The 23,852-nt window shown below is 44.6% G+C and overlaps 2 protein-coding genes across 3 annotated transcripts in view; one reads left to right on the forward strand and one right to left on the reverse strand.

Moving 5' to 3' along the window:
- SLC6A20 (solute carrier family 6 member 20) overlaps window positions 1-6,492 on the forward strand; it is a 41,719-nt gene extending 35,227 nt beyond the window's left edge. For both annotated transcript variants that reach the window (XM_008526421.2, XM_070577155.1), the window contains exons 10-11: window positions 1,095-1,260; window positions 3,114-6,492. In XM_008526421.2, coding sequence (XP_008524643.2) covers window positions 1,095-1,260; window positions 3,114-3,263 — 316 coding nt within the window. In that variant the 3' untranslated portion in view covers window positions 3,264-6,492. The remainder of the gene's footprint in view (window positions 1-1,094; window positions 1,261-3,113) is intronic.
- Window positions 6,493-12,185: 5,693 nt separating this feature from the next.
- SACM1L (SAC1 like phosphatidylinositide phosphatase) overlaps window positions 12,186-23,852 on the reverse strand; it is a 61,075-nt gene continuing 49,408 nt past the window's right edge. The window contains exons 14-20 of the mRNA XM_070577157.1: window positions 21,251-21,389; window positions 18,969-19,038; window positions 18,779-18,851; window positions 17,918-18,011; window positions 17,707-17,799; window positions 16,947-17,004; window positions 12,186-14,042 (exon numbers count right to left, since the gene is read on the reverse strand). Of these exons, the coding sequence (XP_070433258.1) occupies window positions 13,906-14,042; window positions 16,947-17,004; window positions 17,707-17,799; window positions 17,918-18,011; window positions 18,779-18,851; window positions 18,969-19,038; window positions 21,251-21,389 (664 nt within the window). The 3' untranslated portion in view covers window positions 12,186-13,905. The remainder of the gene's footprint in view (window positions 14,043-16,946; window positions 17,005-17,706; window positions 17,800-17,917; window positions 18,012-18,778; window positions 18,852-18,968; window positions 19,039-21,250; window positions 21,390-23,852) is intronic.

Below are 23,852 nucleotides of genomic sequence, written 5' to 3' on the forward strand. Positions count from 1 at the left end.
CGTGGCCTAGAGCCTAGGGAGCGCTAGGTCAGCAGCAGCGTGGGGGCGGGCAGTGGTCTCTCCGCTCTCATGTGGGAACCCAGGACATACCGCAGGTCCAGGTGAGGCAGGTGGCTGTGGTTGCAGCTGGTGAGAGTCCCAACCCGCCCCGGCCCCACCCCTCCTCCCTGGCTGCCTCTCCTGCCGTGGGGAGCAGCTTTAAAGTCCCTGGGCTGGAGGTAGGGCACCAATCCAGGTTCTGGGCCTGGGTCTGCCACTAGCTGGATGCCCTCAGGCAAGTTACCTCACAGCCCCGGGCCTGGGCCCCTTCCTTGCAAAACGGGGAGATAGCTGGGTGAGCATTTCCCAAAGTGTGGACGATACTCTCCATACTTATTTGTGTGTGTGTTAGAAAAATACATGGTTAGCCTATCAAATCCATGATAAAATGAATGCTGTTGCACTATGGCTAAATTTAGGTGAAAGAGTCAATTTAAAGAAAAGGAAAAAGAGAGGTTTGCAGATATGACTGAACTCACCAGTGGTGGCCTGCGGGCGGCTTTTGCCCTCGCCAGCTCCCGCGGGCCAGGGCCAAGGGCCTTCCAGCCCAGGGCGGCTCCCCTCAGCCCCAGAAAACCTTCTCTGGCTTCAGGGGAGAAAAGAGCTTCCCCTCTGGGAGCGTTTCTAATGGGCAGTAGAGTCGCTGATGGACAGCAGGGCACTGGGGGTTGGGGGGGGCAGAGCTGCCCTTGGGGTCCCCTGGTGTTGACTGGCTTGACAGATGTCCCGCCTGATATCTGTTCCCGCCGCCCCGGGGAGCTGCCCTCTGGCTCCACCAGCAGCCTTCATCTGAAGGCCAGCTCAAGGAAGGTGTCTTCTGGTGTCGACTTATCTGTGAGGTGGTTGTCCCGGCTCTGTGGCAGCCCCAGCCCTTCTCCCCTCCCCACCCCCAACACCCCTCTCCCCAGAAGGAATCAGGGAGGTCCCAGGGGTAGTGTCCAAACCCCAGAGTGCCCAGAACAGAACCTCTCTAAGCAATTAGGGGTGTGCAAGCTGGACCCCCTCACCCCAGCAACATGGATAATCCAGACTTTCTCTGCCTGCTTCCCAAGTAGATTTGAAAGTGACCTTAAGGCAATGACCGGCCGCACCCTGAACTGGTACTGGAAGATCATGTGGGCCGGCGTGAGCCCACTGCTCATCATCAGCCTCTTTGTCTTCTACCTGAGTGACTACATCCTCTCCGAGGCCCTGCAGTACCAAGCCTGGGACGCCTCCCAGGTACCTGCTGTCTCAGGGTCCCCAGGCTCACTCGGGAGCACAGGCCTTTAGTTTTGTGAAACCGAGGAACTATCTCCACGGTGTGGGTGGGCTATTTGTCACAACACGGAAACGTCACCCAGGTTTTTGAAAACACCCAGCCCAGGACAGCAGAGCCGGTCTTGGATGTCTCAGCATGAGCCGCAGGAAGGAGAGTCAGGTCTGCTGTCCTGGGTGTGGTGGAGGCCTCCCCGCTAGGGCGCTGCTTCCCGCCCCCGGGCAGAGCACTCCTCCTCAGCCAGCAGGCCCCTGCCCTCATCCCCTTAGGCCTCCTTCAGAAAGGATGAGGCAGCCTGGAAGGCATGGCCCTGGGCCCTGGCCCCTGACCGCTGGCCCCTGGCTGGGACCCTCCGGGAGCCCAAGTGGAGCAGGGACTTGGTTAACACTTGAGTTGCTGGGTCCTGGGAGGGTCTCGCTCTGGGTGAGGCTGAGACAGAAGGGGCTCCCTCACGGTGCTGGGCTGCGGCTGGTCACCAACCAGAAGCCACAGCCAGGACGGCCACATGGGTGCATTAGGCCTCAGGGTCAACCCCGGCTGTCCTGACAGACACACTTTTGTAGAGAAAACTTACTTTTTGGGGAAAGTGATACTACTGGCCAATGTGGATTTCTTTTCCTGTGGGTAGAAGATGCTGTCCTTTAGCATAGAGTGCGTGGGGCTGTGCAGAGAGGGGCCAGCTCGCAGGGCTCCACGCAGGCGCGGGGCTGATGGAAGTGGAAGGGCCCCCTTGGCTGGTTGCAGCAGCGTGTCGAGCGGGGCGTCTCAGGCTGTGGAGGAGGCCCAGGCTGCTTTCTCCCTCCAGTCCGTCCACAGCAGGCCGATACTTCTGTAAAATGCAATGAAAGTGAATTACTTGAAAAATTAAATGAGAAAAGATATATAAAATATAAGCAACAATTACTTATTCTCTTCGACAGACACAAGATTGTGCTGTCAAATTGCTAAAACACTGTCCTACATGTTTCCTCCCAGTTTCTGTACTTGTCCATACAGAATGAAAAGAGTAGCAGGCGAGTAACAAAAAGTTTGTGGGCTGGTCCCCGCACCACACTTTGAGTGGCATTTTGGTTTACAAACCACACTTGGTTGACAGCAAACACCTACTTCCCTGGGCACAGCTGTCCCATGGCTCCCTCACGGAAAGGGGGCATTTATTGGCTTTTTGGCCTCATTTCTCATCCGTTTTGATGCATTTGCCTTTAGGGAAACATCCATCATCCCGCCAGCTAAGTCCAGAGGTCCATCAAGACTTCTCTTGAGACTGTAGCTGTGCTGTGCCATGTGGTAGCCAATGTGGCTATTTAAATTTAAATTCATTAAAATTAAATAAAATTAAAAAAAAATTCAGTTCCTCGGTCTCACTGGCCACCCGTTTCAAGTGCTCCATAGCCACCTGTGTCTGGTGGCTGCCATATTGGACAGCACCAACACAGCACATTTCTCTCCTCCCCGAGAGTCCTGTTGGACAGTGCGGGCTAAGGTTAGCCCCCTACATTTAGGTGCCCTGAGTGGTGCCTCAAACGTAAGGCTCTTGCTTATCCATGTGGTTACTCTTTACGATGCCTCCGCACAGTGGCACCACTGGTGGACGTTTATGGAAGAGAAAGACGAGGGGAATTAGTCTACCCAGCGTAGACTAGTGAAGTGCAGAGCGAGGTGGCCCCGGTGTAGGGTTGCCCAGGCGCACGTGCTCTCTGCCCACCACACGCGGCCTCTCCTCCGAGCCGGAGGGCCTGGGGCCTGGAGGGCACCGTGCTCTCAGAAGGTGCTGCCTGGGGAGTTCTTTCTGCTGACACTCAGCTTCTCCTTTCAGGGCCAGCTCGTGACCAAGAATTACCCGCCGCATGCGCTGGCCGTCATTGGGCTACTCGTGGCCTCCTCCATCATGTGCATCCCCCTGGTGGCCCTGGGCATGTTCATCATGCGCTGCCTCAGGAGGGCAGACACAGCCTCCGTGGCCTGAGAACTGGCCTTGCGGGAACTGCTGTCAGCTGCTCACGGTTTTACAGCTACGATTTACAGACGGAGCCTCCTCGGCGGCTTTTTAAAATATTTACTCCAGAAGTGCTCTGCCCATCATCCTCCTGAGTCTGTCCAGAAGAATTAGGAAGGCGTGGAGGAGGAAGATCCCCACCCCCCATCCCCGAAGCAGCCTCTTGCCCCCTCTGCCTTCCCCCAAGGTTATTGTCACCAAAGAGGCAGGTTTTTCAGGACCAGTCTTGAAGATATTTGCTTTCTTGATTCTAGGAAAGTCCCAGAATTAGGGCACACTGTGAGATGAAATTTGACTATAATTTTTATGGAATAAAATTTAAGCTTTTTTTTTTTTTCTGAAGAGATCTCAAAATATTAGAGGGCAATCATTTTTAGATCAGTTTGAAAAGGAGTTTTGTAAGTGCCTGACATACTTGCATGTCATTGGTACAAAATTAGTTCTGTTTTTAGTCACAGTAAGTATGCCATTGCTGTGTTCTCCTTCACTAATAGGATTGACTGGCCGTAAAGAAAGAAGGCCTTTGTTTGGGGCCTGCGAGGGAACTCACTTTTCTCTAATCTGAGGTCTCTCACAGAGGCTCCAGGACCACTCCTCTTTACAAAAATTGCCCCAACTACAGTTTGCAACCCCAAACCACCTTGGGCATGGTGACGTGAGGAGTCGATGCCCCCGGCCCCGCCCCTAGTGTCTCAGCGCACTGGAAAACGTGCGAGCCACCGCGAGGAGGAAATGAGTCTAGCTTTCCCAGAGGCTTCATGTTATATTTGGACGTGACAGCCAATTCTTTCTAGGAGAGACCACGAACATTACTTACAATCACTTATAAATTATTTATCTGTACAGAAGTTTTCTAAATATACATAACTTATACAGAGCACCTTATAAGTGAAGACAAGCTGTTTTTTTTTAGTTAAGATTATGATAGTTAACAACCTTGTGAAATTACAGTTGTACATCATTATTAGTCATGTTGTAGGTGCACCACTTCACCCCTAGTGCCCTCCCCCCAGCCCCCCTTTCCCCTGGTGACCACCGATCAGTTCTCTTTGTCCATATGTTAACTTCTACCTATGAGTGGAGTCATACAGAGTCCATCTTTCTCTGTCTGGCTTATTTCACTTAACGTAATACCCTCAAGGTCCATCCATGTTGTTGTGAATGGGACGACTTTGTCCTTTTTTATGGCTGAGTAGTATTCCATTGTATATATATACCATATCTTCTTTATCCAATCATCAGTTGCTGGGCACTTAGGTTGGTTCCATGACTTGGCTATTGTAAATAATGCTGCGATGAACATAGGGGTGCATGGGACTCTTGGGATTGCTGATTTCAGGTTCTTAGGATAGATACCCAGTAGTGGGATGGCTGGGTCATAAGGTATTTCTATTTTTAACTTTTTGAGGAATCTTCATGCTGTTTTCCATAGTGGCTGCACCAGTTTGCATTCCCACCAACAGTGTATGAGGGTTCCTTTTTCTCCACAGCCTCTCCAACATTTAAGACACACTGTTTTTATGATACAGCAATAGTCCGTCACGCAAACGTCTCCTGTCTTTCTTTGATTGTAATCAGTAGATCAGGGTTATCCCGAAAGTGAGAGCGTCCTCCTGCTCTAACAGTCTGTGCTTTGCTGCGGTCAGGACTCAGGAGAGTTCCTTTGGGCTGATTTGTACAGACATCTGTGAAGACACTAACACTCACTTGGTACATCAGCTGGAGATGTCGATTTTTTTTACTTCTTTCTCATGCTATAAACTTCCCTATAGCAATAACAGGCATTAGAAAGTTCTTACTGTCTTGAACTACCATCTTATCAATACTTCCAGCTTCGCCTGATGGCTAGTTATAAAGATCACTTGCCTTTAAAATACATGAACCAGCATTTATTTACCACAAATAGTCCCCTGATTTCTCATCAGAGGGTCCTTTAATGTCAAAAAGCCTCAGAAAGCCAGGCTTGAAGAGTGGGCACACTCAGTGGCAAATGCCAGCACAGAGCCCGGTCCTGAATCCTCACAGATCAGCCCCCACGCCAGCGGGGTCATGGTTACAGTCACTGTCTTACAAAATGGGCCGCCCTCCTGGGGTCAGTTGTCATGAGGGTGTTTCAGAATCAAATGCCAGGTACCCTCAGAAGCATAGAGACCAGTGCTGTCCTAGATCATTACTTTATTCACAGTCACTGTGCATCAGTGGTCCTCCCCTCCCCACCCACTCGAACCACCCTGGGACCAGCCAAATCCGAGAACCGGGGCCCCACTTAAGAAAGACGGAAAATGTGCTGGACATTTAGGAATATTTACAACACAAATGACCTTTAAAAGTTTGAAAGCATTTCTGAGCATTTCCAGTTGTATGGAAAAGTCGCATCTACAGAAGTTTTCCTCACAAAAGTCAGATAGATGAAGTCACACTATTAGAGAATAATGTGCTCCCGATGACAATGTCTCAAGATTCGGTTCTGTTTTATTCTGGTTTCTGTGAACTTCATGAAGAGCAGAATATATCTCTATAATCCTCTTGAATCAGTAATAAGTGCTATTAAGTGTTGACAGTTTTCTAGGTGCTGCACAAACGTGGTTGTCTTGACATTTGTCCACCCCTCCTGCAGTAAGCTGGAGAGAAAAAGGGACATTCCATCCCTGTACTTTTTTTTTGTTTTTTGAGGAAGATTAGCCCTGAGCTAACATCTGCTTCCAATCCTCCTCTTTTTGCTGAGGAAGGCTGGCCCTGAACGAACATCCATGCCCATCTTCCTCTACTTTATACGTGGGACGCTTGCCACAGCATGGCTTGCCAAGCGGTGCCATGTCCACACCTGGGATCCCAACTGGTGAACCCTGGGCCACCGAAGCAGAATGTGTGCACTTAACTGCTGCACCACCAGGCCGGCCCCATCCCTGTACTCTTAACAATAACCACAACATTACGGCCAGATCATGGACTCCAGAAAGCTTTGTGTTTATACTGGAAACAGAACGACCCTTGAGCTAGCTCTGAGAAGTCAGGTAGGGAAATATTTGGTTTTTTAGCAATTGTTGTCACAAAGAAAGCCGTAAAAGTGTTTCTACAGGTTTTTTGTCATTTACTGGCTCTAGTTTTAAGACCTCTCTTTTAACACAAGATTTCCCCTCTTTATGTAAACACACAAGCTAATTTTGAAAAAATGAAAAATAAACGAGGGGCGAATCCATTCAGTCTTTCTTCCTCTCAGCTTCTCCACGTTTCCCTCCTCACGTAACCTGTGGAACCACACCAGCGCAGCGTATGAAGGCCGTCACATGGGAGAACGAAGGGTAGATTCCACAAGAAAAATTAGGAAAACAATTCTGACTTTCTGGATTTAAAACAGAATATAAGCTCTTCTGAATCGCTGCAGAATCTTCGCAAGCCTTTTGAGAGGTGTCCCGAGCGGTCTGTCCATCTCTGTTTGGCTGAGGCCACGAGAAACCACAGCAGCTTTCACTGTGACCTCAGAACTGTCCTGAGGGGGACAGAGTAGGTAAACAGTTGTATTAGATTTTTGTATGAGTATTTTGTATTCTCTAACTCACCCGCCATTTTCTCCTTGACATCTGTCAGAGGAAGGGAAAAAAACAGATTTAAACATCTCCTTGCGAGACAAAAAGTGCATCTACAAATATGAAATTATTAACCAGAATTTCTTGACCAGTCTCCTACATGTGAATCACTTTTCTCTCTGGCATTGCCCACCTCCATAGTGTCAGCCTTTAGTGAGATCGTCAACTGGTATTTTACATATCAGTCCCGGGGAGGCACTGGGGACAGTGCTGAATAGGACAGACATGGTCTCTGGCCTTTATGGCACTTACATTCTGGAAGGGAAGAGAGACAATGATAGCTAACAAATGAGATGATTACAGACTGTGATGGTTTCTAAGAAAGAAAGAAATGGGCCAAGACATAGTGTGAGAGGGACAGTAAAGGAGGAGCTTTGTAGACTGAATTTTGAAGGAGAATAATGAACCAGTTATTGGAATTGCTGGAAGGTCTATCCAGGCAGAGGCAGCAGCAAGTGCAAAGGCCCTGAGGTGAGAAAGAGGCCTGTGGTTGGAATGCGGAGGAAAGCAATCACAGGTGAGCTTGGAGGAGTGGGCAAAGGCCAGGCCATATGAAGCTTTGTAGGCCACGGCAAGGAGCTTAGATTTTCTTCAAAGAGCAACAGAACCCCACTGAGGGTTTAATGTGGGACCCTGCACAATCTGATTTACACTTGAGAGATCACTGGTAGCTGTAGAGAATGGATTGGACAGCAGTGCAGATGGGGAAGTTGGAAAATCACTCTGGGAGCTGCTTCAGTAAGTCCATGGGAAAGATGGGTGGTGTGGACTTGGAAATAGATGGAGAGAAATGGGTTTGAGTTATATTTTGGGGAAGAGAGTCACCAAGACTTGCTTACACACTGAATGCACGGTTCAGGGAAGGAGAGGAATGAAATGCTGGACTTCGCGGGTGGAGGCTCGTGGCAATTTCTGGGATGGGGAAAACTGGGGGCGGAACTAGTCTGCAGAGTATGAATCAAGAGCTCTGTCTGACTGTTAAGTTTGAGCTGTCTGTGAATCAGATGGGAGTATCCAGTAAGCAGCTGGAACATAAGAATCTGGAGCTTTGAGAATGGTCTGGGCTGCAGATATAAATTTGGGAGTCATCAGCATAGAGATGTTATTTAAAGCCACAGGTCTAACGGACGTCACCCAGGGTAAGTGTGTACATGGAGAAGAGGGCTTGGGACCAAGTCCTACAAAAATTTCAACATGTGTTCAGACGTAGCCCCAACTTCTTCTCCATCTATCCCATTGAGAGATGGGGTCTGTGTCCCCTCCTCCTGAATCTGAGTGGGCTTGTGACTGCTTCAACCAACAGAACATGGCAGAAGGAACACATTTGACACCCGAGGCTAGGTCGTAAAAGGTCATGCAGCTTCCACCTGGTTTGCTGGAACACTCGCTCTGGCAGCCCTGAGCCACCATGTGTGAAGTCTAACTACCCTGAGGCTGCCATGCTGCAAAGCCAGAGGAGTCCACCTCCCAGCCATCCTTGTAACGTACCAGTGCAAACCAGACAGACCAGCCCATCTGTCAACTGAATACCACTAGTAACATTATATCAGTGCCATTTGGAGCAGAAGAATCACCCGACTGAGCCATGTCCAGTTCCTGACTCATAACATTGTGAGATGATTTTCAGAAACAGATAACTAGAACAGGGTAAAGAATGAAGCTGTGAATAAAATCGGACAGAATCCAGAAGAATGTGTGGTCCCAGAAGCTCAGAGAAGACATCTTAAATTCTCTTAAACATGTCTTAGAATCTGTACTTTCTCCTTTTCCTAACCTCAGAATCTATGTTTAAACTCAACTCTAATAGGAGCTTAATTTAGGACATAAAATGTCCTGTGATGTTTTAATGGGTGATACTTTAGCTTTGTGCAGCTAGAATAGTCAACAGGCAAGAGGCAGACATCACTGAAAGTGGTGAAGGAAGAAGTTGAACACCTGGATCTTTGGCTAAAACAAACAAAAACTCATGCTCAGAATAATTTATCAAGGGAAGTGCTGAGAACAGGCCATCTAGCTACTTCTCCTGGGACCAGGGCATTCACTGTAACAATTAAACATGTCACAACTCCTTAATTGCACCCTCCCCTCCAGTGAAATCACATTCATGGAGCCTCTGCACAACGCCCAGCACAGAGGATGAGAGCTGGACATCAGGGAAGAGCTCCACCTACGGATCTACCTGGGGGTCTCAGCAGGTGTGTGCATGGATCTCAGGGAATTGCCATATGGATGAGAATTTCTAGTTAGGAGACCATCAGGTGCAACACTCAACTGAGGTTCAATAGATTAGAGCCCATGTTTTCCAGCTGCGATGCTGTAGTGTTCATTTCCAAGTTAGCTTTATCCAAAATGAATTCCAAAGAAGACTGGTCCTGTGAGATGCTCCAGGAATAAAAAACTCCATAGATGAAAAAGTTTGGGTGCTACCGCACTCCGTCTACCCCCTCTAAGAAAGTCACTTTTCAAACCTCTGATGAGAATTAGTTTAGACAACCTTTTCACTTTGTTTGACCCAATATTTCCACACAGTTCTTACCACAGATCCTTGTCAAAAAACAACTACGAACATACAGGAGAACTCATGCTAATCGAAAACACACTCAGGAAAATGCTTTGGTGAACAGACTGAGGAGCTCATGGCAGAGCCAGGGCCATCCTGCAAGATGTGGCTGCGTGAGGATGAGTTCTGGGCAGTGAAAACACTCAGGCCAGTGGGACCGAAGAGAAAGCCCAAACGCCCACGAGTGGAGGGGAACTTGTTGTGCGACAGCGGTGGCACCGCAGATCAGGAGCGAGGGCTTCAGGAAGGTTCTCAGCAACCCATTAACCATATGAGCAAAAGGAAAACTGGACTGTGTCAGATGCTATCAGACACTGCCACCCCTCAGGGGAGGAGTACATTCTCTTGCCTCAATTACTTCAAGTTTGGCCACACAACTTGCTTTGACCAATGAAATGTGAACTTCTCTTGTCACCAGGGCAACTCGCAATGCTCCAGAGAAGCTGTTCCATCACACGGGGTCCCAGAATGCAGACGGCATGTAACAGAGCTGCAGCCAACCCTTCGAGGATATACACAATTGCCAAATGAGTGAGAAATAAGCCTTTTTTTTTAAGCTGTTTAGATTTGGGGATCATTTGTTACCACAGCATAATCTGACCTTTCTTGATTGATACAGAGCTTTTCCTTACTCCAAAGTCAGTCTTAGATGGAAACAAGACCTAAAAGTGAAAAAGCAAAACTATGTGGAAATGTGTTCTGTAGAGTTGCAGTAGAAATGGTGCTAGGAAAATACTAGTAATTCAACACCTTTGAAATTATACACTCCTTTATCAACGCTACAAGAAAATGCAAAGACAAGCCCAAAACTGGGAGAAATACTTGTAGACCTATCCAGCACACTCCTCCCAGAGGGCAGGCTCCACTCCTCCCAGAGGGCAGGGAGCCGGGAGCTGGTTTTGGGTAGAGCAGCACGGCCCCAGGGCACTCAGGGAGCTGCCTGGATGGGGAGTTTGTTGCATACTTGCTCTCTCTTCTCCCCATCCTGTTCCTGCTTCGTCTTCCTCTCTCCCCGCTCTCTCACATGCGTGAGCAAGTTTCTGTTGATCCTAGGCCCCAGCCTTTAGCCACACAGCTGATGTCGAGGAGCAGAGATGAGCAATGCCTACTGGGCCCTGCCCAAACGGCATTATTTTTTGTGAGCAAAACAAATCATTGTTCTATGCACTTCTGGGGCTAATTTGCTACACAGCATTAGAGAACCAGCTACACAGCATTAGAGAACCAGAGCGCCTGGGTCCTAGCGTGAGCCCCGCTCCTGCAGAAGGCCCCGATTCCCTCCAGCACTAGCTCAGAATCATGCCTTTGGATTCTTCTCTTACTGGTCGTATAGCCGACTTCTAAGACGACCCCCAGAGATCCCCTCCCTCCTGGTTTTCATGCCCCCAGGGTAATCCCCTCTCCCCTTGAATGAGCTGAATCTAGTAACTTGTTTTTAATGCACAGAATATGGCAAAAGTGATGGAATGACATTTCTGAGATTAGGTTATAAAAGACTATGACTTCCATCTTGCTGGCTTTGAGGAACCAAGCTGCCATATTGGAGACGCCCACGTGGCAAGGAACATAATATTTTTAAGATTTATCATAATTTATCTGTCTTAGGGCAATTTCTCCTGACATCAGGACTCTGAGGCAAGCTGTAGGAAAAAACCCCAAAACCCTTATTTATTTAAGCCACTTCCCCCAATGACACCCCTCCCTACCACACACTTCCTTCCCTCTTATTTGGGCTTTGGGTTTGTCACATTCAGCCAACTCTAGTCCTAACAAAAAAAGTGAATCCTACTCCCTCAGGACTGTTAAATCTGCATCAAATGACTTTGGGGATCATCCCTACCATTAACCCTCTCCCCTACTCCCACCCCTGGGCACTGAACCCTGAATGGGACAAAGCTTTTCATTTTGTAGCTACACATAAAAGACTAAGAGCACAAAGAGATGACTTAGATAACATATTGACTAAATCTCATTCATACTAAAGTATTATCAGGCCATCAGAAGCATAGTTTATCTTTTACGCAAGAAAGAAGGGGTTAGAGATCGCCAGGCACAGAACACTTGTTAGTGTATCCAGGGGGAAGGACAGACGGTCACGAGGAGGGGTGGTGGCAGAGAATTACTGAAAACCCCTTTGCAGGAAGACTCGGCCAGCGCCTCTGTGCCAGTGCATGTAAGGGGTGGGTGCTGTGTGGCTACAAGCAGACAGCCAACAGCAGACGAGCATGATGCGGTCCAGGGCAGTTCTGCACAGCTCGTGAGGGGAGGACATGCCCTGGCTGCCACTTCCAAGGAATTGCACCTCACCTCCCATGCGCATGAGGGTCTCCAAGGTGCCAGGCCGTCTACATCAGCACTTTCCACACGCTGACACCCTCCCATGGTCTGAGAGAACATTCCCAAACAAGCAATACTGTCTCTCTTCTCAGTTGAGACCTGTATCATTTTGAAAAACAAATTATACTTTGGAGGTGGGAGGGCAGGGGACATCTTTTAATGGACATTATACTTTACTGAATATTTCCCTGGTTTTATTTATAACTAACAAATAATTACAAGGATAAACACAATTTCTTAAGTGATCATAACCAAAGAAGATGATTTCAGAAACTATTAATTTTCCTGCTTACTTATATTGTCTAATTTTTCTGTAATGATCAGGCAATGCTTTGCACGATTTTTAAAATTCTAAAATAAAAATGAACATCCTTTTCAAACAAAGTACAGGAATGACACCAACAGCAGTTAGAAAAGAATATGACATTTTATTTTCACTTATGAATGTACAGTACATGAATTCAGAAATAAAATCATTGCAGGGTCTGAAATATTGATACTTTAAGATCTAACATACAACATTAGTCCATTCACTGCAAAGCAGCCGCATCAGCAGTTCAGATTTGGTCTTTGTTGTAGTTGTTGAAATAAGTTCTTAATGTGAAATGCCCAGTAGCATCTGAGTAATACAATACAGCAGACATGAACTAAGTTTCAATATTTCATCTTTGGAACAAATTATGCTTATTTACATGTTAAGAACAGGTAGTTCTAATTACTTACCCTATTGTGAGTTTTAATGACTGGTTTTAAGCTACAGAGGGTTTTCCATCTATTATTTCGTTTGAAGTTTCTAAAAGCAACAACTCTTATTGTTTATAAAAGATAATGTTGAAAAAACGGTAATGTTGAAATAAAGGCGCTTTTAGAGATATTTAAGGACAACATATGGTATTACTATCGAAAAAAACTGTACATATTTTCAAGCACAACACCAATATTGTAGCAGTATTTAATTGAACTGTTTTAAAATAGTGGCAATTATACTACCTTACATACTTCTCTACTATTTAAACCTCATAATTACAATTTGAATATACAGTCCGACTTAGAACTATGCACAGCTTCTACAGCATATTTCTCAGGTTTTTGCACATAAATTAAAGTTGAAGTTGGTCCTTGATTTGGAGAACTGTAACTACCTGGAAGCACTAAATTTCAGACACACTTACTGACAGCTAACAAAACCTTCACCGCGCGAAGAGCATCAACAGAGCCACGCGGGGAAGAGCAGCTGCTGCCTCCAGGTGCAGTCCCAGATCCAGCACGGCCCCTCTCGGGGGTCTGCGGGCTCCAGGAACGACCCCTAAAGACGCCAAAACGTCTGGGAGGACGCAGCTGACCACCCAAGGGTGCGAAATTCCCACATGGGGCAATCCCTAAAACAGAGGCGGCTTTGGACCTTTAGCATAAGAGATAGGCTTTACATTCTTTGATTCCATTTATATCTTTTAAAAAAGATAAAGTATATTTAACCTCTTCCTCACACTTCAACTGCTGGTCTGACTGCAGCAGTTCCAGCTGCCCCAACTCCTAAGGCCGCCCACACGGACCTTCAGAAGCACACCAGCTCCCATTCGCCTCCTCCCGAGCGTGAAGTCACAGACTTTCGTCAAACTTCTGGATGTCTGTAAAGACTTACATTTTACAAACAGAGTAGAGTTAGCTTAACATTAAACTTTTAAGAAAAGTCCAAAGATGTGTGGGAAAGTATGCTTGCTGACAGCGATTGCTTCTTCATCAACAATAACGAAACTGAGCTAGAAAAATAATTCTACTGTTTCAAATAATGAAAGAAGCTAGATTTTTTAAATATATTACTTATTCTGCAACCGTTGATTAAACTGACAATGAATAGATAGATTTCTTCCATTCTGTGAGATGAACTCAGGTTACACTTTAATTATAGAACAGCTTCAAATTATAAATATGACCATCCCAATAGTGAAGAGATCACCAAGACAGTAACATCAGATCAATTCTAAGTCATCACCCCACACAGCACAAAATGTGCTTTTGGATAAAGGCTTTAAGAAGACCTCAGGCTGATGTGGAAAGCGGGTCAGTAAAGACTCCAGTTCTGCATAATGGAATCTTCCAAGCCAAGCCGCTTTCCACAGACACAAATTCAGTCTATCTTTTCTTTCTGGACCAATTTAGGAGCATCAACAAAATCTTTGCCATTGTAAAGAATAATAAAAAATGTTCCAATGCTTGCAACTCCCCAGAAGAGCACATAGGCCAGTGTTTCTGTCCAAGTGTCACCTGTTGATATAAAAAAAGAGTTGATAAATAAAAGTCATTTTGTTGATACCAGATTCAATTTCAGCCATTGAGCACATCTTCACAACATTAAAGTTTACTAGCACATCTGTAGGAAAAATACAAGAACCTCTCAACTGAGATTCAAACCAGCAGTTCTCAAACTCTGGCTAGCATCAGAATCCTCTCCTGGGCTTGCTTGATAAAGCACCAAGTGCTGGGCCCAACCCCAGAGTTTCTGATTCAGCAAGTCTGGGGTGGGGCCCAAGAATGTGCATTTCTAACAAGTTCCCAGATAATGCTGAGGCTACTGGTCCAGAGGCCACACTCTGAGAACAACCTGACAACACTATTTCATGCTTTATCACACAAACAATAATTGCTACTTTTAGATTGTATACTTTAATATTATAAGAAACTATTACTAATAGTTTAGTTCACAGTCCTATCTATGACAGATATTAGCTACATAAAATACCTACACAAAAAACAACTTTGCAAAATATACATGCTTCAGAAAAGTTATGTATTAAAGTCAAGAGTATAAAACAAAACTCAATAATATATTTTAATAACACAGCACAGCTCTCCTGATAGGCATTTGTTTCAAAGTCTAGAGTTCATGAAGGTTAGCAGGCCAGTGGGAAAAGATCTATTTTGTTCTGCTCCTTGAATAGTTGAACCCAGTGTGGCTGCTCTCCTGCAACAGTACTGGCCTCAACTGCAGACAGGGAAAACGTGCAGAGGCCAAGAGGCAACAAGAGAGCGTGCTAGGAAAGACATCAGGTCTAGACTCTTTCCTAAGCAGCTGTCAGAGATCATGCTGCATTTATTTCCTATTCCTTTAAACACTAAAGTTGGGGCTAGAAATCAGACATTATCATATCTAAATATCACAAAGCTCATTATTTTACAATTAACTGATATGTTCCCATCCACAGCATCTAATCTCTTTCTACTCAAAAACACACCCAAATTTGCATAATTATTACTTTTCACAGCTCTGAGTTTTAAAATTCTTCTTGGGCAAAGAAGAGAGGCAGTTGCTCGCAAGCCTGCCCTGGGAAGCCCCCTAAAGGAATCGTCCATCTGTCAGGGCTGAGCTCTCTGTCTTGACGTTCCTGCCTCTCCAGAGGTTCTACAGGGAAATGTGAGTCTACAGTCAAGAAAACACAGAACAGGTCACAACAACAAAACTAACCAATTCAATAGTGGAGCGGCTCCCAGAAAACGGCATCCCCTGGGCAGTGTTTTAAAGAAAGAAGTCAGAGGATCTAGGGAGTGAAGTGACCAGCGTGGCCTCTGAGTAGTCATGAGAAGCACATGCTGGCTAGCCCTGTCCTCTTCTTTCCTGCCCCAGAGCTGCCACGGGACCCGCAGTCATGCCACACAGCAATTCCTGTACTCTGGAGCCCTCAGCTTGTTTTTGTACTGTGAGGTAAAAATGGTCCTAACGTTTTTAAAAAGTTGTTAACAAAACCAAACAAATAATGTGCAACAGAGGCTATATGTAGTTTGCAAAGTCTAAAATATTTATTACCTGGCTCTTTATAGAAAAAGTTTGCTACGCCCCTGCTCTAGAGTAACAATAGGATGGCTCCTTGCCCCCTGTCATGACAGTGTACAGTGCTGAACACCGAGGGGATGACAGACCTGAACAGTACTGAGCCTCCCCTCAAGAAGCGGCAGAAGTAGTGTGGGGGTGTGGGGGTGGAATAAGAGTCCTTAATTCAGCAAGATTTTGCTGAGCGCTTACTATGTCCCAGACACAGGAGATAAAAAAGTGGGTAAGACACAGTCTCTGCCCTCAAAAAGCTGCTGATTCAGTGAGAAAGACAAATGAGTATGCAAATCATTACCACACACAGAGAAATACACACTGGGTATGTCGGGGATACCAAAGAAGTACACTGCCTCTGAAAAAGAAATCCCTAGGTGTTCATGAGGTTACAAGAGGAAGTGCTATAGGTACAGGAAGTGCCCTGGAGATCAGAAACGGGGAGAGGACGTCTGTGTGGGAGAAGAAAGGGACACGTTGTGAGAGGGGAGGAGCTGCACGGCGCCCTGAGGATGGGTGGAATTCACACAGGCAGAGAAATGTCAGCCCAAGGAATTCAGGACAGAGGATGGAGAAAGGCGCCCCTCCCTCCACAGTGCCTAAGGCTGCCCCTCGAAAGCAGCACAACCAAGTCACAGACTCAAGCTCCCAGGGCTGGACGGTAAGTCACGGAGACACTTTAATCTTAAACGTTCACTAACTTAGGAACAGGAAAACACAGAGAGAAAAAAGAAAACCAGTAAAGATCTTAATAGCTCAGGTCCTTAGGCAATTTTGCTCTCAATCTATTAAAATTTAATAAGTAACGTATCATTCTATTAATAACATTTATTTGTCCAAAAATAGGTGGTTGTTTAAGTAAACTGAAGATCTCATAAAAGGAATACTTTGCAGCCATTAAAAATAAAGAACATGAGAAAATGTTTATATTGCTCAGCAAAAAAAAGAGATTACAAAAAAATGTATAATATCTCACTTTTGAAAAAATCACACACACTTATAAAGATTAAAACATCAAAATGTTAAGAGTAGTTAGCTTATCTCTGGAAGACAGGATGAAAATATTTTCTTCTTTTTTGCCTAACTGTATTTTCTATAATTACTATGAATTACTTTGGTAATAAGAAAAAACATTTTTAAATCTTAAGTGAAGAAAAAGAATATTCATCAAGCTACCGGGTGTACTTTTTCCTCTTGTTACCTCTGGCTAACTTCTTCTGCTCACTATACTCATTAAATTTAATAGGGAAACGTCAAGTAGTGAGTAGACGCAAAAACTCAAGATGTTGTAGAAGAAAGTGCCACATTCTAAGAAATGAACGTAAGAAGTAAAATCAGAGCAGACTCACCAGCCATCAGCAGACAGATAATGCACATGGAAAAGGCGACCACCATGATAATGGGCAACTGGAAAAGAAAATGGGAAGAGAAACCATCGTTTAAGAAGGCTAATCAGTGGTTACAGAATCAGTTGTGCATGCTTTGCTTGAAAAAGAATAAAACTCTTCTGCAATCTAATACTTTTTGCAACAAAACATCACCCTTTAGGGGTTCAATCATGACTACCCAATCTTCAGATTGGTTAAGTGGTAAGAGCTGAAATAGCATGGCTGTGCTCCAAACCAAGGAGGGCTGAGTGTAGGGAGAGCACCCAGATGAGAACCCAGAACACTAAGCCCCACTTGCATTCCAGGACACTTTGCCCACTGGAACGAGACCCCAGAGAGGCTCCTGCAAAGTCTTATCAACAGAGGAGTCAAAAAGAAGAGAAGTGTCAAAAATATATTCGCCTTCCACGTTACAAGTTTGCCTCTAGCAATCCCGGAACGTAAGGGCAGTGGAGTCTTACTGAAATGAGAAACCTTCCATATTCCCATTGCTTTCGTGTTCACACATAAAAAGGATGTGTGAAAGAGAGTGAAGTGTGAAAGAAAACAAACCTCCAAAGTTACCTCACTCCTCTCCCTGAACGAGAGTCTCCTTGGGGAAACAAGTATTTATATTCCATTTAGAACAACATACAATGTTTTAAAATCAAGGGGAGTTGGCACCATCTATACCTTTAGACACAAGGATTTTAACAACTTGAAAAACATAAAGGTTTCTTACAGCCAGGAACTTCAAATCCCTTGGAACACTTAAAGGACTATGAGATTCTAATTCATCCACAGAATAGTTCCCAAGAAATAAGTCTATTGAATCCTAGAAAAGAAAGAGGAAAATTACTAACTCCCCAAACTAGAGGTGATTACATTACTGAGGAACAGTGCAAAGATACAGCCACCTAATGACCGAAAATTAGCATCAAATACAAACTTACTTGTCTAAATCCATCAGAAAAGTTGTTCTTGTAATACCGTATTAGTGAGTTCCATCCATCCATTATAAGTCCCAACTGAGTTCTCTTCCCAGTTCTGGTTAAAAGAGGTTAAGTCTTGAGTTACATCTTTGATATTGAATTCTCACACTGGTTTATGGCCAATAAGTATGTGCTACGAGGATAAGTGAGTTACAAAGATTTTCTTAAAACCATCCCTGAAAATATAAAGGAGACACTTCACAAAAGACACCACTAGTAGATCCAAGGAACACATATTTTCTTCGTAAAATATTACCAAAGAAGGTACAAAGAAGAAAAACACTCAGTTTCAGTTGCAAAGACAAGAAATAAGAAGAGAAGCACATAGCCCACGTTAAGTGGTATGAAACAGCAAAAAGACTAGAAATCTTATTCTGCATCCAAGGCACCCATATAGCAGAAAAAGACCCAATCACATCTGTAACACATGCAAAACAGTCTAACCTCTCACTACCCAGTGTGGTCCTTGAAAGCAGCATCAGCACCACCCGGGCGCTTTTTGGAGCTGCAGACTCTCAGGCTCTGCCCCAGACCTGCTCGATCTGCCTGGGGTGAGTCAGGCGCACAGTACGTTTTGAGAAGAACAGAAGAGCTGTGGTTCTCTACCCTCACTGTGCGTCACAATCACCCAGGGAGACTAAAAACCCACCGGTGCCTGGGCCTCATCTCCCAGCAATCCGGACTTCACTGGTCTGAAATGATGCCCAGATGCTGGTGTTTGCTGTTACTGTTGCTGCTGAATGAAAGCTTCCCAAGTGATTCTGCCATGCACCACAACTGTGAACCACCGGTCTGGAATGCTATTTTGAAAGCATGGCTTGCCTGGTAAAGTCCGTCTTCAAGGCACCAGTCCCCGCGTACTGTTTGGCACAAGCATTTGCGTTGTCAGCCCAGGCTGTGAAAAAAGCAAAAATCAGCTGATAATGATTAAAATGACAACCAGCGATCTAAATACAAAATATTAATTTGTTTCAAAATTTGAGTAACTTTGCCCTTTTAAGAAATTACCTACCATTTTTGTAAATCTTCTCAAATTCATCTTGTTCTTCAAGCTTTTGTCCCACATGCAAAACTCCTAGTCTCTGGAATAAGAAGCACACCCATGTTGGTGTGTAATAGATTTCAGCGCACGTGATTTAAGGCAAAAGAGCAGACAGCCCCCAAGTCGTACCCTGTGGTTCCCAGCTGCCGGCTGCAGGCAGGAGACATGTTCTCGTATACAGGGGCTCCTAGCTCACCTCACCCTTCGCCCACCCAGGCCTGACTGCAAATCCTTCCTGAGGGCCCCCTTCCTGACAGCCCCTTCTCTCCCTTGAGCCCAGCACCCGAGGAACAGGTAGGTATGTCTGTACTCAGGGAGAGGGGCAGAGGGGAAGGAAAAGGGCAGAGGTGGAAGCTGCTGCAGGATTCCAGCCATGACTCCCTCCTCCCCTGCCACCCCCAAAGCCTCCACTGCCTTCAGCCCTCAACTACTTCACAGTTCAGCATCCCCAGACTTCCTCGCCCCCAAACTTACTCCCTATCCCGGGGCCCTTTGAGAATAGGATGAATGCTACATATCTACCGCCACATAAGCTGTGTGTGTGCACAGCCCTTTGCATGTAATCTCAGAAGATTCCTGGGCATCTTCAATCACCCTATGGACCCCTCTTTGGGGTTCACTGATCAGATTAAGAACTCCTGCCTTGGCCTTTGTCTTAGACCCTCAATCCTCTCAGAACCATCATTTTCACTGCTCACCTCAGGTGATACCACACTCTCTCGACCTCAGAATGGGGCACTCCTACCCTCAGACACAGCACAGGATCCACTCTCAACGACCTTTGGCTGCGAAAAACTGTCCTCCTCGGAGGCAGAAAGGCACAACTGGAGTCCCCACACTAGCTGGCACTGATGCTAGAGAGGTTCCTGCCCAAAGACTCTCTGAAGGTTGGTTCAGTTTTATACTATATTTAGCATGTAAAACAGATACAGATTACAGAACCTACTTAAATAGGTTTTTGTTAATCAACAAACTTGGAAACAACCATTCCTAATAGTGTGTCTACTGAAAAATACACTCAAGTAAATCCAGCAGATTGACAAGGACACAGTACAATACAAACTGGAGAACGCTCACACAGGGAACATGCTTCAGCATGTGCCACTTTAGGATTCCAGGACAATTCATTCTAGAGGAGGTATTTCACCTCCATAATTCCTTCCTGGTACCATAAAATTGTCATAAACCACAGTGTATGCTTACTAATTATTTAGGCAGGAAACCACGTGGGGTGCACTTTGTTTGCCTCTCACAACAAATGCCAATGTGCTCTGGAAATCTGGACTCTACATATTTTTATTCCAAGGATAAACAGAAGAAAACATTTGTATCTATTTTTCTTAAGAGCACAATCTTAGCGTAAAGCAAAGCTGCGTCACAAACTTTTTACCTGGGAGTTAATAACCTTTGCCAGTAATAAAAGAGATGCAAATTAAAACAACCTTGAGGTAGTACTTTGTACTACTAAGACAGAAAAAAAAGTCTTAAATAAAAATATCTAATGGGGCAAAAGTTCAATGCAATGGATTGACTTATCACCACTGGCTGGTGTCAGTGTAAACTGGTATGACTCTCTCGGAAAGTAAATATATATTCTCTTTAATCCCGTAATTCTACTTTCAGGAATTAACCCAAAGGAAATAATTCAAGCTAATAATTCTAATATATAATGATATATTCTCTATAGCGTTATTTATAAGCCAAAAACATAGCAACCTACATGGCTTAGTAAATTATAACACAACAATGCAACTCTTAAATACTATAATTATGGGGCTGGCCCAGTGGCACAGCAGTTAGGTTCGCATGTTCCACTTTGGCGGCCTGGAGTTTGCCGGTTCAGATCCTGGGTGCGAACCTAGCACCACTTGTCAAGCCATGCTGTGGTAGGCATCCCATGTATAAAGTAGAGGAAGATGGGCACGGATGTTAGCTCAGGGCCAGACTTCCTCAGCAAAAAAAGAAGAGGATGGGTGGCAGATGTTAGCTCAGGGCTAATCGTCCTCAAAAACAAAACAAAAAACTATGATTATGTATAATGCTAAAGGAAAATGGCAAAATTAAAAACTGTGCATACATGTACTGACCATGGCTATGGAAAAGGAGGACACCCATGGACGGCAAGACACAAAAACAAAGACTTGGGTTAGAGAAGGGGGAATCTGAATGTTTTTTGTTATTGGTTTTTAAGGTGAAGGTTCTTTAACTTTTGTTATACTGTTTGTTTAATATAAAAAAAGAAGAATTTGTACCTGAAGCTGGGCCTGAAGCGAACGACGAGCTAACAGACTCTGGATCACGTTGGTTCTATCTAGACAATCCATGCAATTGCTGCGGAACACACCTTCCTGGTTTGTCACCACCTTGCCAACAGGGTCCACTAGAAAATAACTAAAACATATTTGTTTAAACACTCTCATACCAAACTCATTCAAATCTACTAAGAACACTCCTCTTACAACAGAGGTCTTGTATCAGTAACATTATGAAAACTGGCAAATTAAAAGATCAGACAGGAGGGGCTGGCCCCGTGGCCAAGTGGTTAAGTTCGTGCGCTCCACTTTGGCGTCCCAAGGTTCGGATCCTGGGCACAGACATGGCATCGCTCATTAGGCCATGTTGAGGCGGCGTCCCACATGCCACAACTAGAAGGACCCACAACTAAAATATACAACTATGTACTGGGGGGATTTGGGGAGAAAAAAAAGAAGAAGATGATTGGCAACAGTTGTTAGCTCAGGTGCCAATCTTTAAAAAAAAAAATGTCAGCTAGGAAATGTACGGTCCAAGTATATTTGATTACCATAGGTCAAAAAAGAAGTGTGGGAGGCAAGACAGCCCCCCATCCAAAAACAACTGTAGCATCAGAGGTCACCTGACCCAAGAGACGTGAAAAAGCAGAAGTTAGGATTGTTCTAAGCGTTGCTATGGACAAGAGTCATGTTTCCCTAAGGCCAGAAGAGGACTTCCTTTGAAATAATTATTCCACCTATGTCCCAAATATCAGGATTCCTCCAAGCACAGTCCCTGAACTACCTGTATCAGAACTCCCTGAGCTTTCTGTTACAAATGAGGATGGCTGGCTTTGAGATAAACTGAGAACACTCTGAAGCAAGTGTTGGATATTGTGCAGTAAAAATATTTTTAAATCCTTTCTTAAAATGGGTAACATATGCAAATAATACAAAACTTATAAGGTACAATAGAGTATTATTTGAAAAATCAGTTTCCCTTTCTTCCCTTAACCACCCAGATGTTTGCACTGGAGCCAATCATCGTTTCCAGTTCCCACGTTTCCTTCAGTTTTAACCATCTCCTCAGATAATTCTATGAACACGAAAATCTGACAACACACAGAGTGGCAGTGAAGAGCATGGAATCTGGCAACAAACAATTGGTTTGCTAGCCTCAGCTCCTTAGGCAACTTACCAGCTGCATAACTTTAAATAATTAACCTAACTTCTCAGAGCTTGTTTTTTCATCCACAAAGTAGAGGTGACAGCACCACACTCAGGCTGCTCTAAGCTTTAACTGAGATAACGCATAATACACATAAAGTACTTGGCAGAGAGTATGGGACAGAACATACACAGTGAACAATAGATAATATTAATTTTATTGCAGTTATTCCCCAAAATCAAAAAAAAGGGAGGAAATGCAATAGATTTCACCAAAGGCTAAATAAACATCATGACCTTAAAATAAGGGCCAAAAAAATGTGTTAAGACTAAAAATCTCTATGAGGTTTGTGCAGAATTGGTGACGTTCATTTAGAGTTGGTGTTTATACACGTGTGTGCATGAATGCATGTGGGTGTTGGCCCCCCATTAATATTTATAAAATAAGTAGTAGATAATTTATAAATATCATTTCTTACACTATACAATAAGTCTATGAGGTAGGTATTATTACCATCCCTACTTTACAAATGGAGAAACCAAGGTTTGAAGATAACTAGCCTGCCCCTGGGTCACATGGCTAATAAGAGACAAAAGGAGATTTTAAAATGAGATGTGACAGACCCCCAAAGCCCAGATTCTTTCCACTTCCCCAAAAACTCTTGGGAAAAAATGTCCAGATAGGTCATCTGAAAGTCACTGGTGAAAGCTCTACTTTCCCTGTGGAACACAATGAGAGGCAACAGACACAGATTCTGGTGTCAGTCCTTCCTTCTGACACACTTGTGGGGCAGCAATTAACGGGTGAACCCAAGGAACCAAGCCCTCCGACAGTGTGCCAGGCCCAGCCAATGATGATACAGGTCAAGCCCCTTCACTAGCTATGTTCAGGACAAAACCTCAGAGAAAAACAAAGCAGATTTAACTAACAGTAGCTGATTACTTAATATGTATAAAAACATATTTTACAAAACTGAGCAAATGTCTATAGGAGAAGTTTTACCATGTTACTATGTAACTAAAATTAAAAAGTGCATTTGGCTTGCCAGAGTTATGACCACACACAGGGGGAACACAATGATAGAATAGTTTATAGACTCCTTCTTCTGGCTTTAAAATAAGTAAAACTGACATATGCATAGAGTACAGTAAACCTGTGAACCAATACGGTAGCTAAGTAAACACACAGAGAAAGCACCGTAAAGATATTCAGATCCTGTGATCCATTAATCCTGCTCTCAAGAATTTATTTTATGAACTTTTTTAAAAGAAGTAATAATATATACACCCAGTGATTCACTGCAGCACTTTGACGGTCAGGAGAAAAAAGGAAACAAACCGGATGGTCACTGTGAAGGAGAGCATTTAATTGAAACTCTACTATATCACAACGAATACAGAAAAGCCATTACCCACCATCATTACAAAGACTAGGTAGGCTAATGAGAAAATATCT

The sequence above is a fragment of the Equus przewalskii genome, chromosome 15, assembly GCF_037783145.1.
Source record: "Equus przewalskii isolate Varuska chromosome 15, EquPr2, whole genome shotgun sequence".
NCBI classification, from domain to species: domain Eukaryota; kingdom Metazoa; phylum Chordata; class Mammalia; order Perissodactyla; family Equidae; genus Equus; species Equus przewalskii.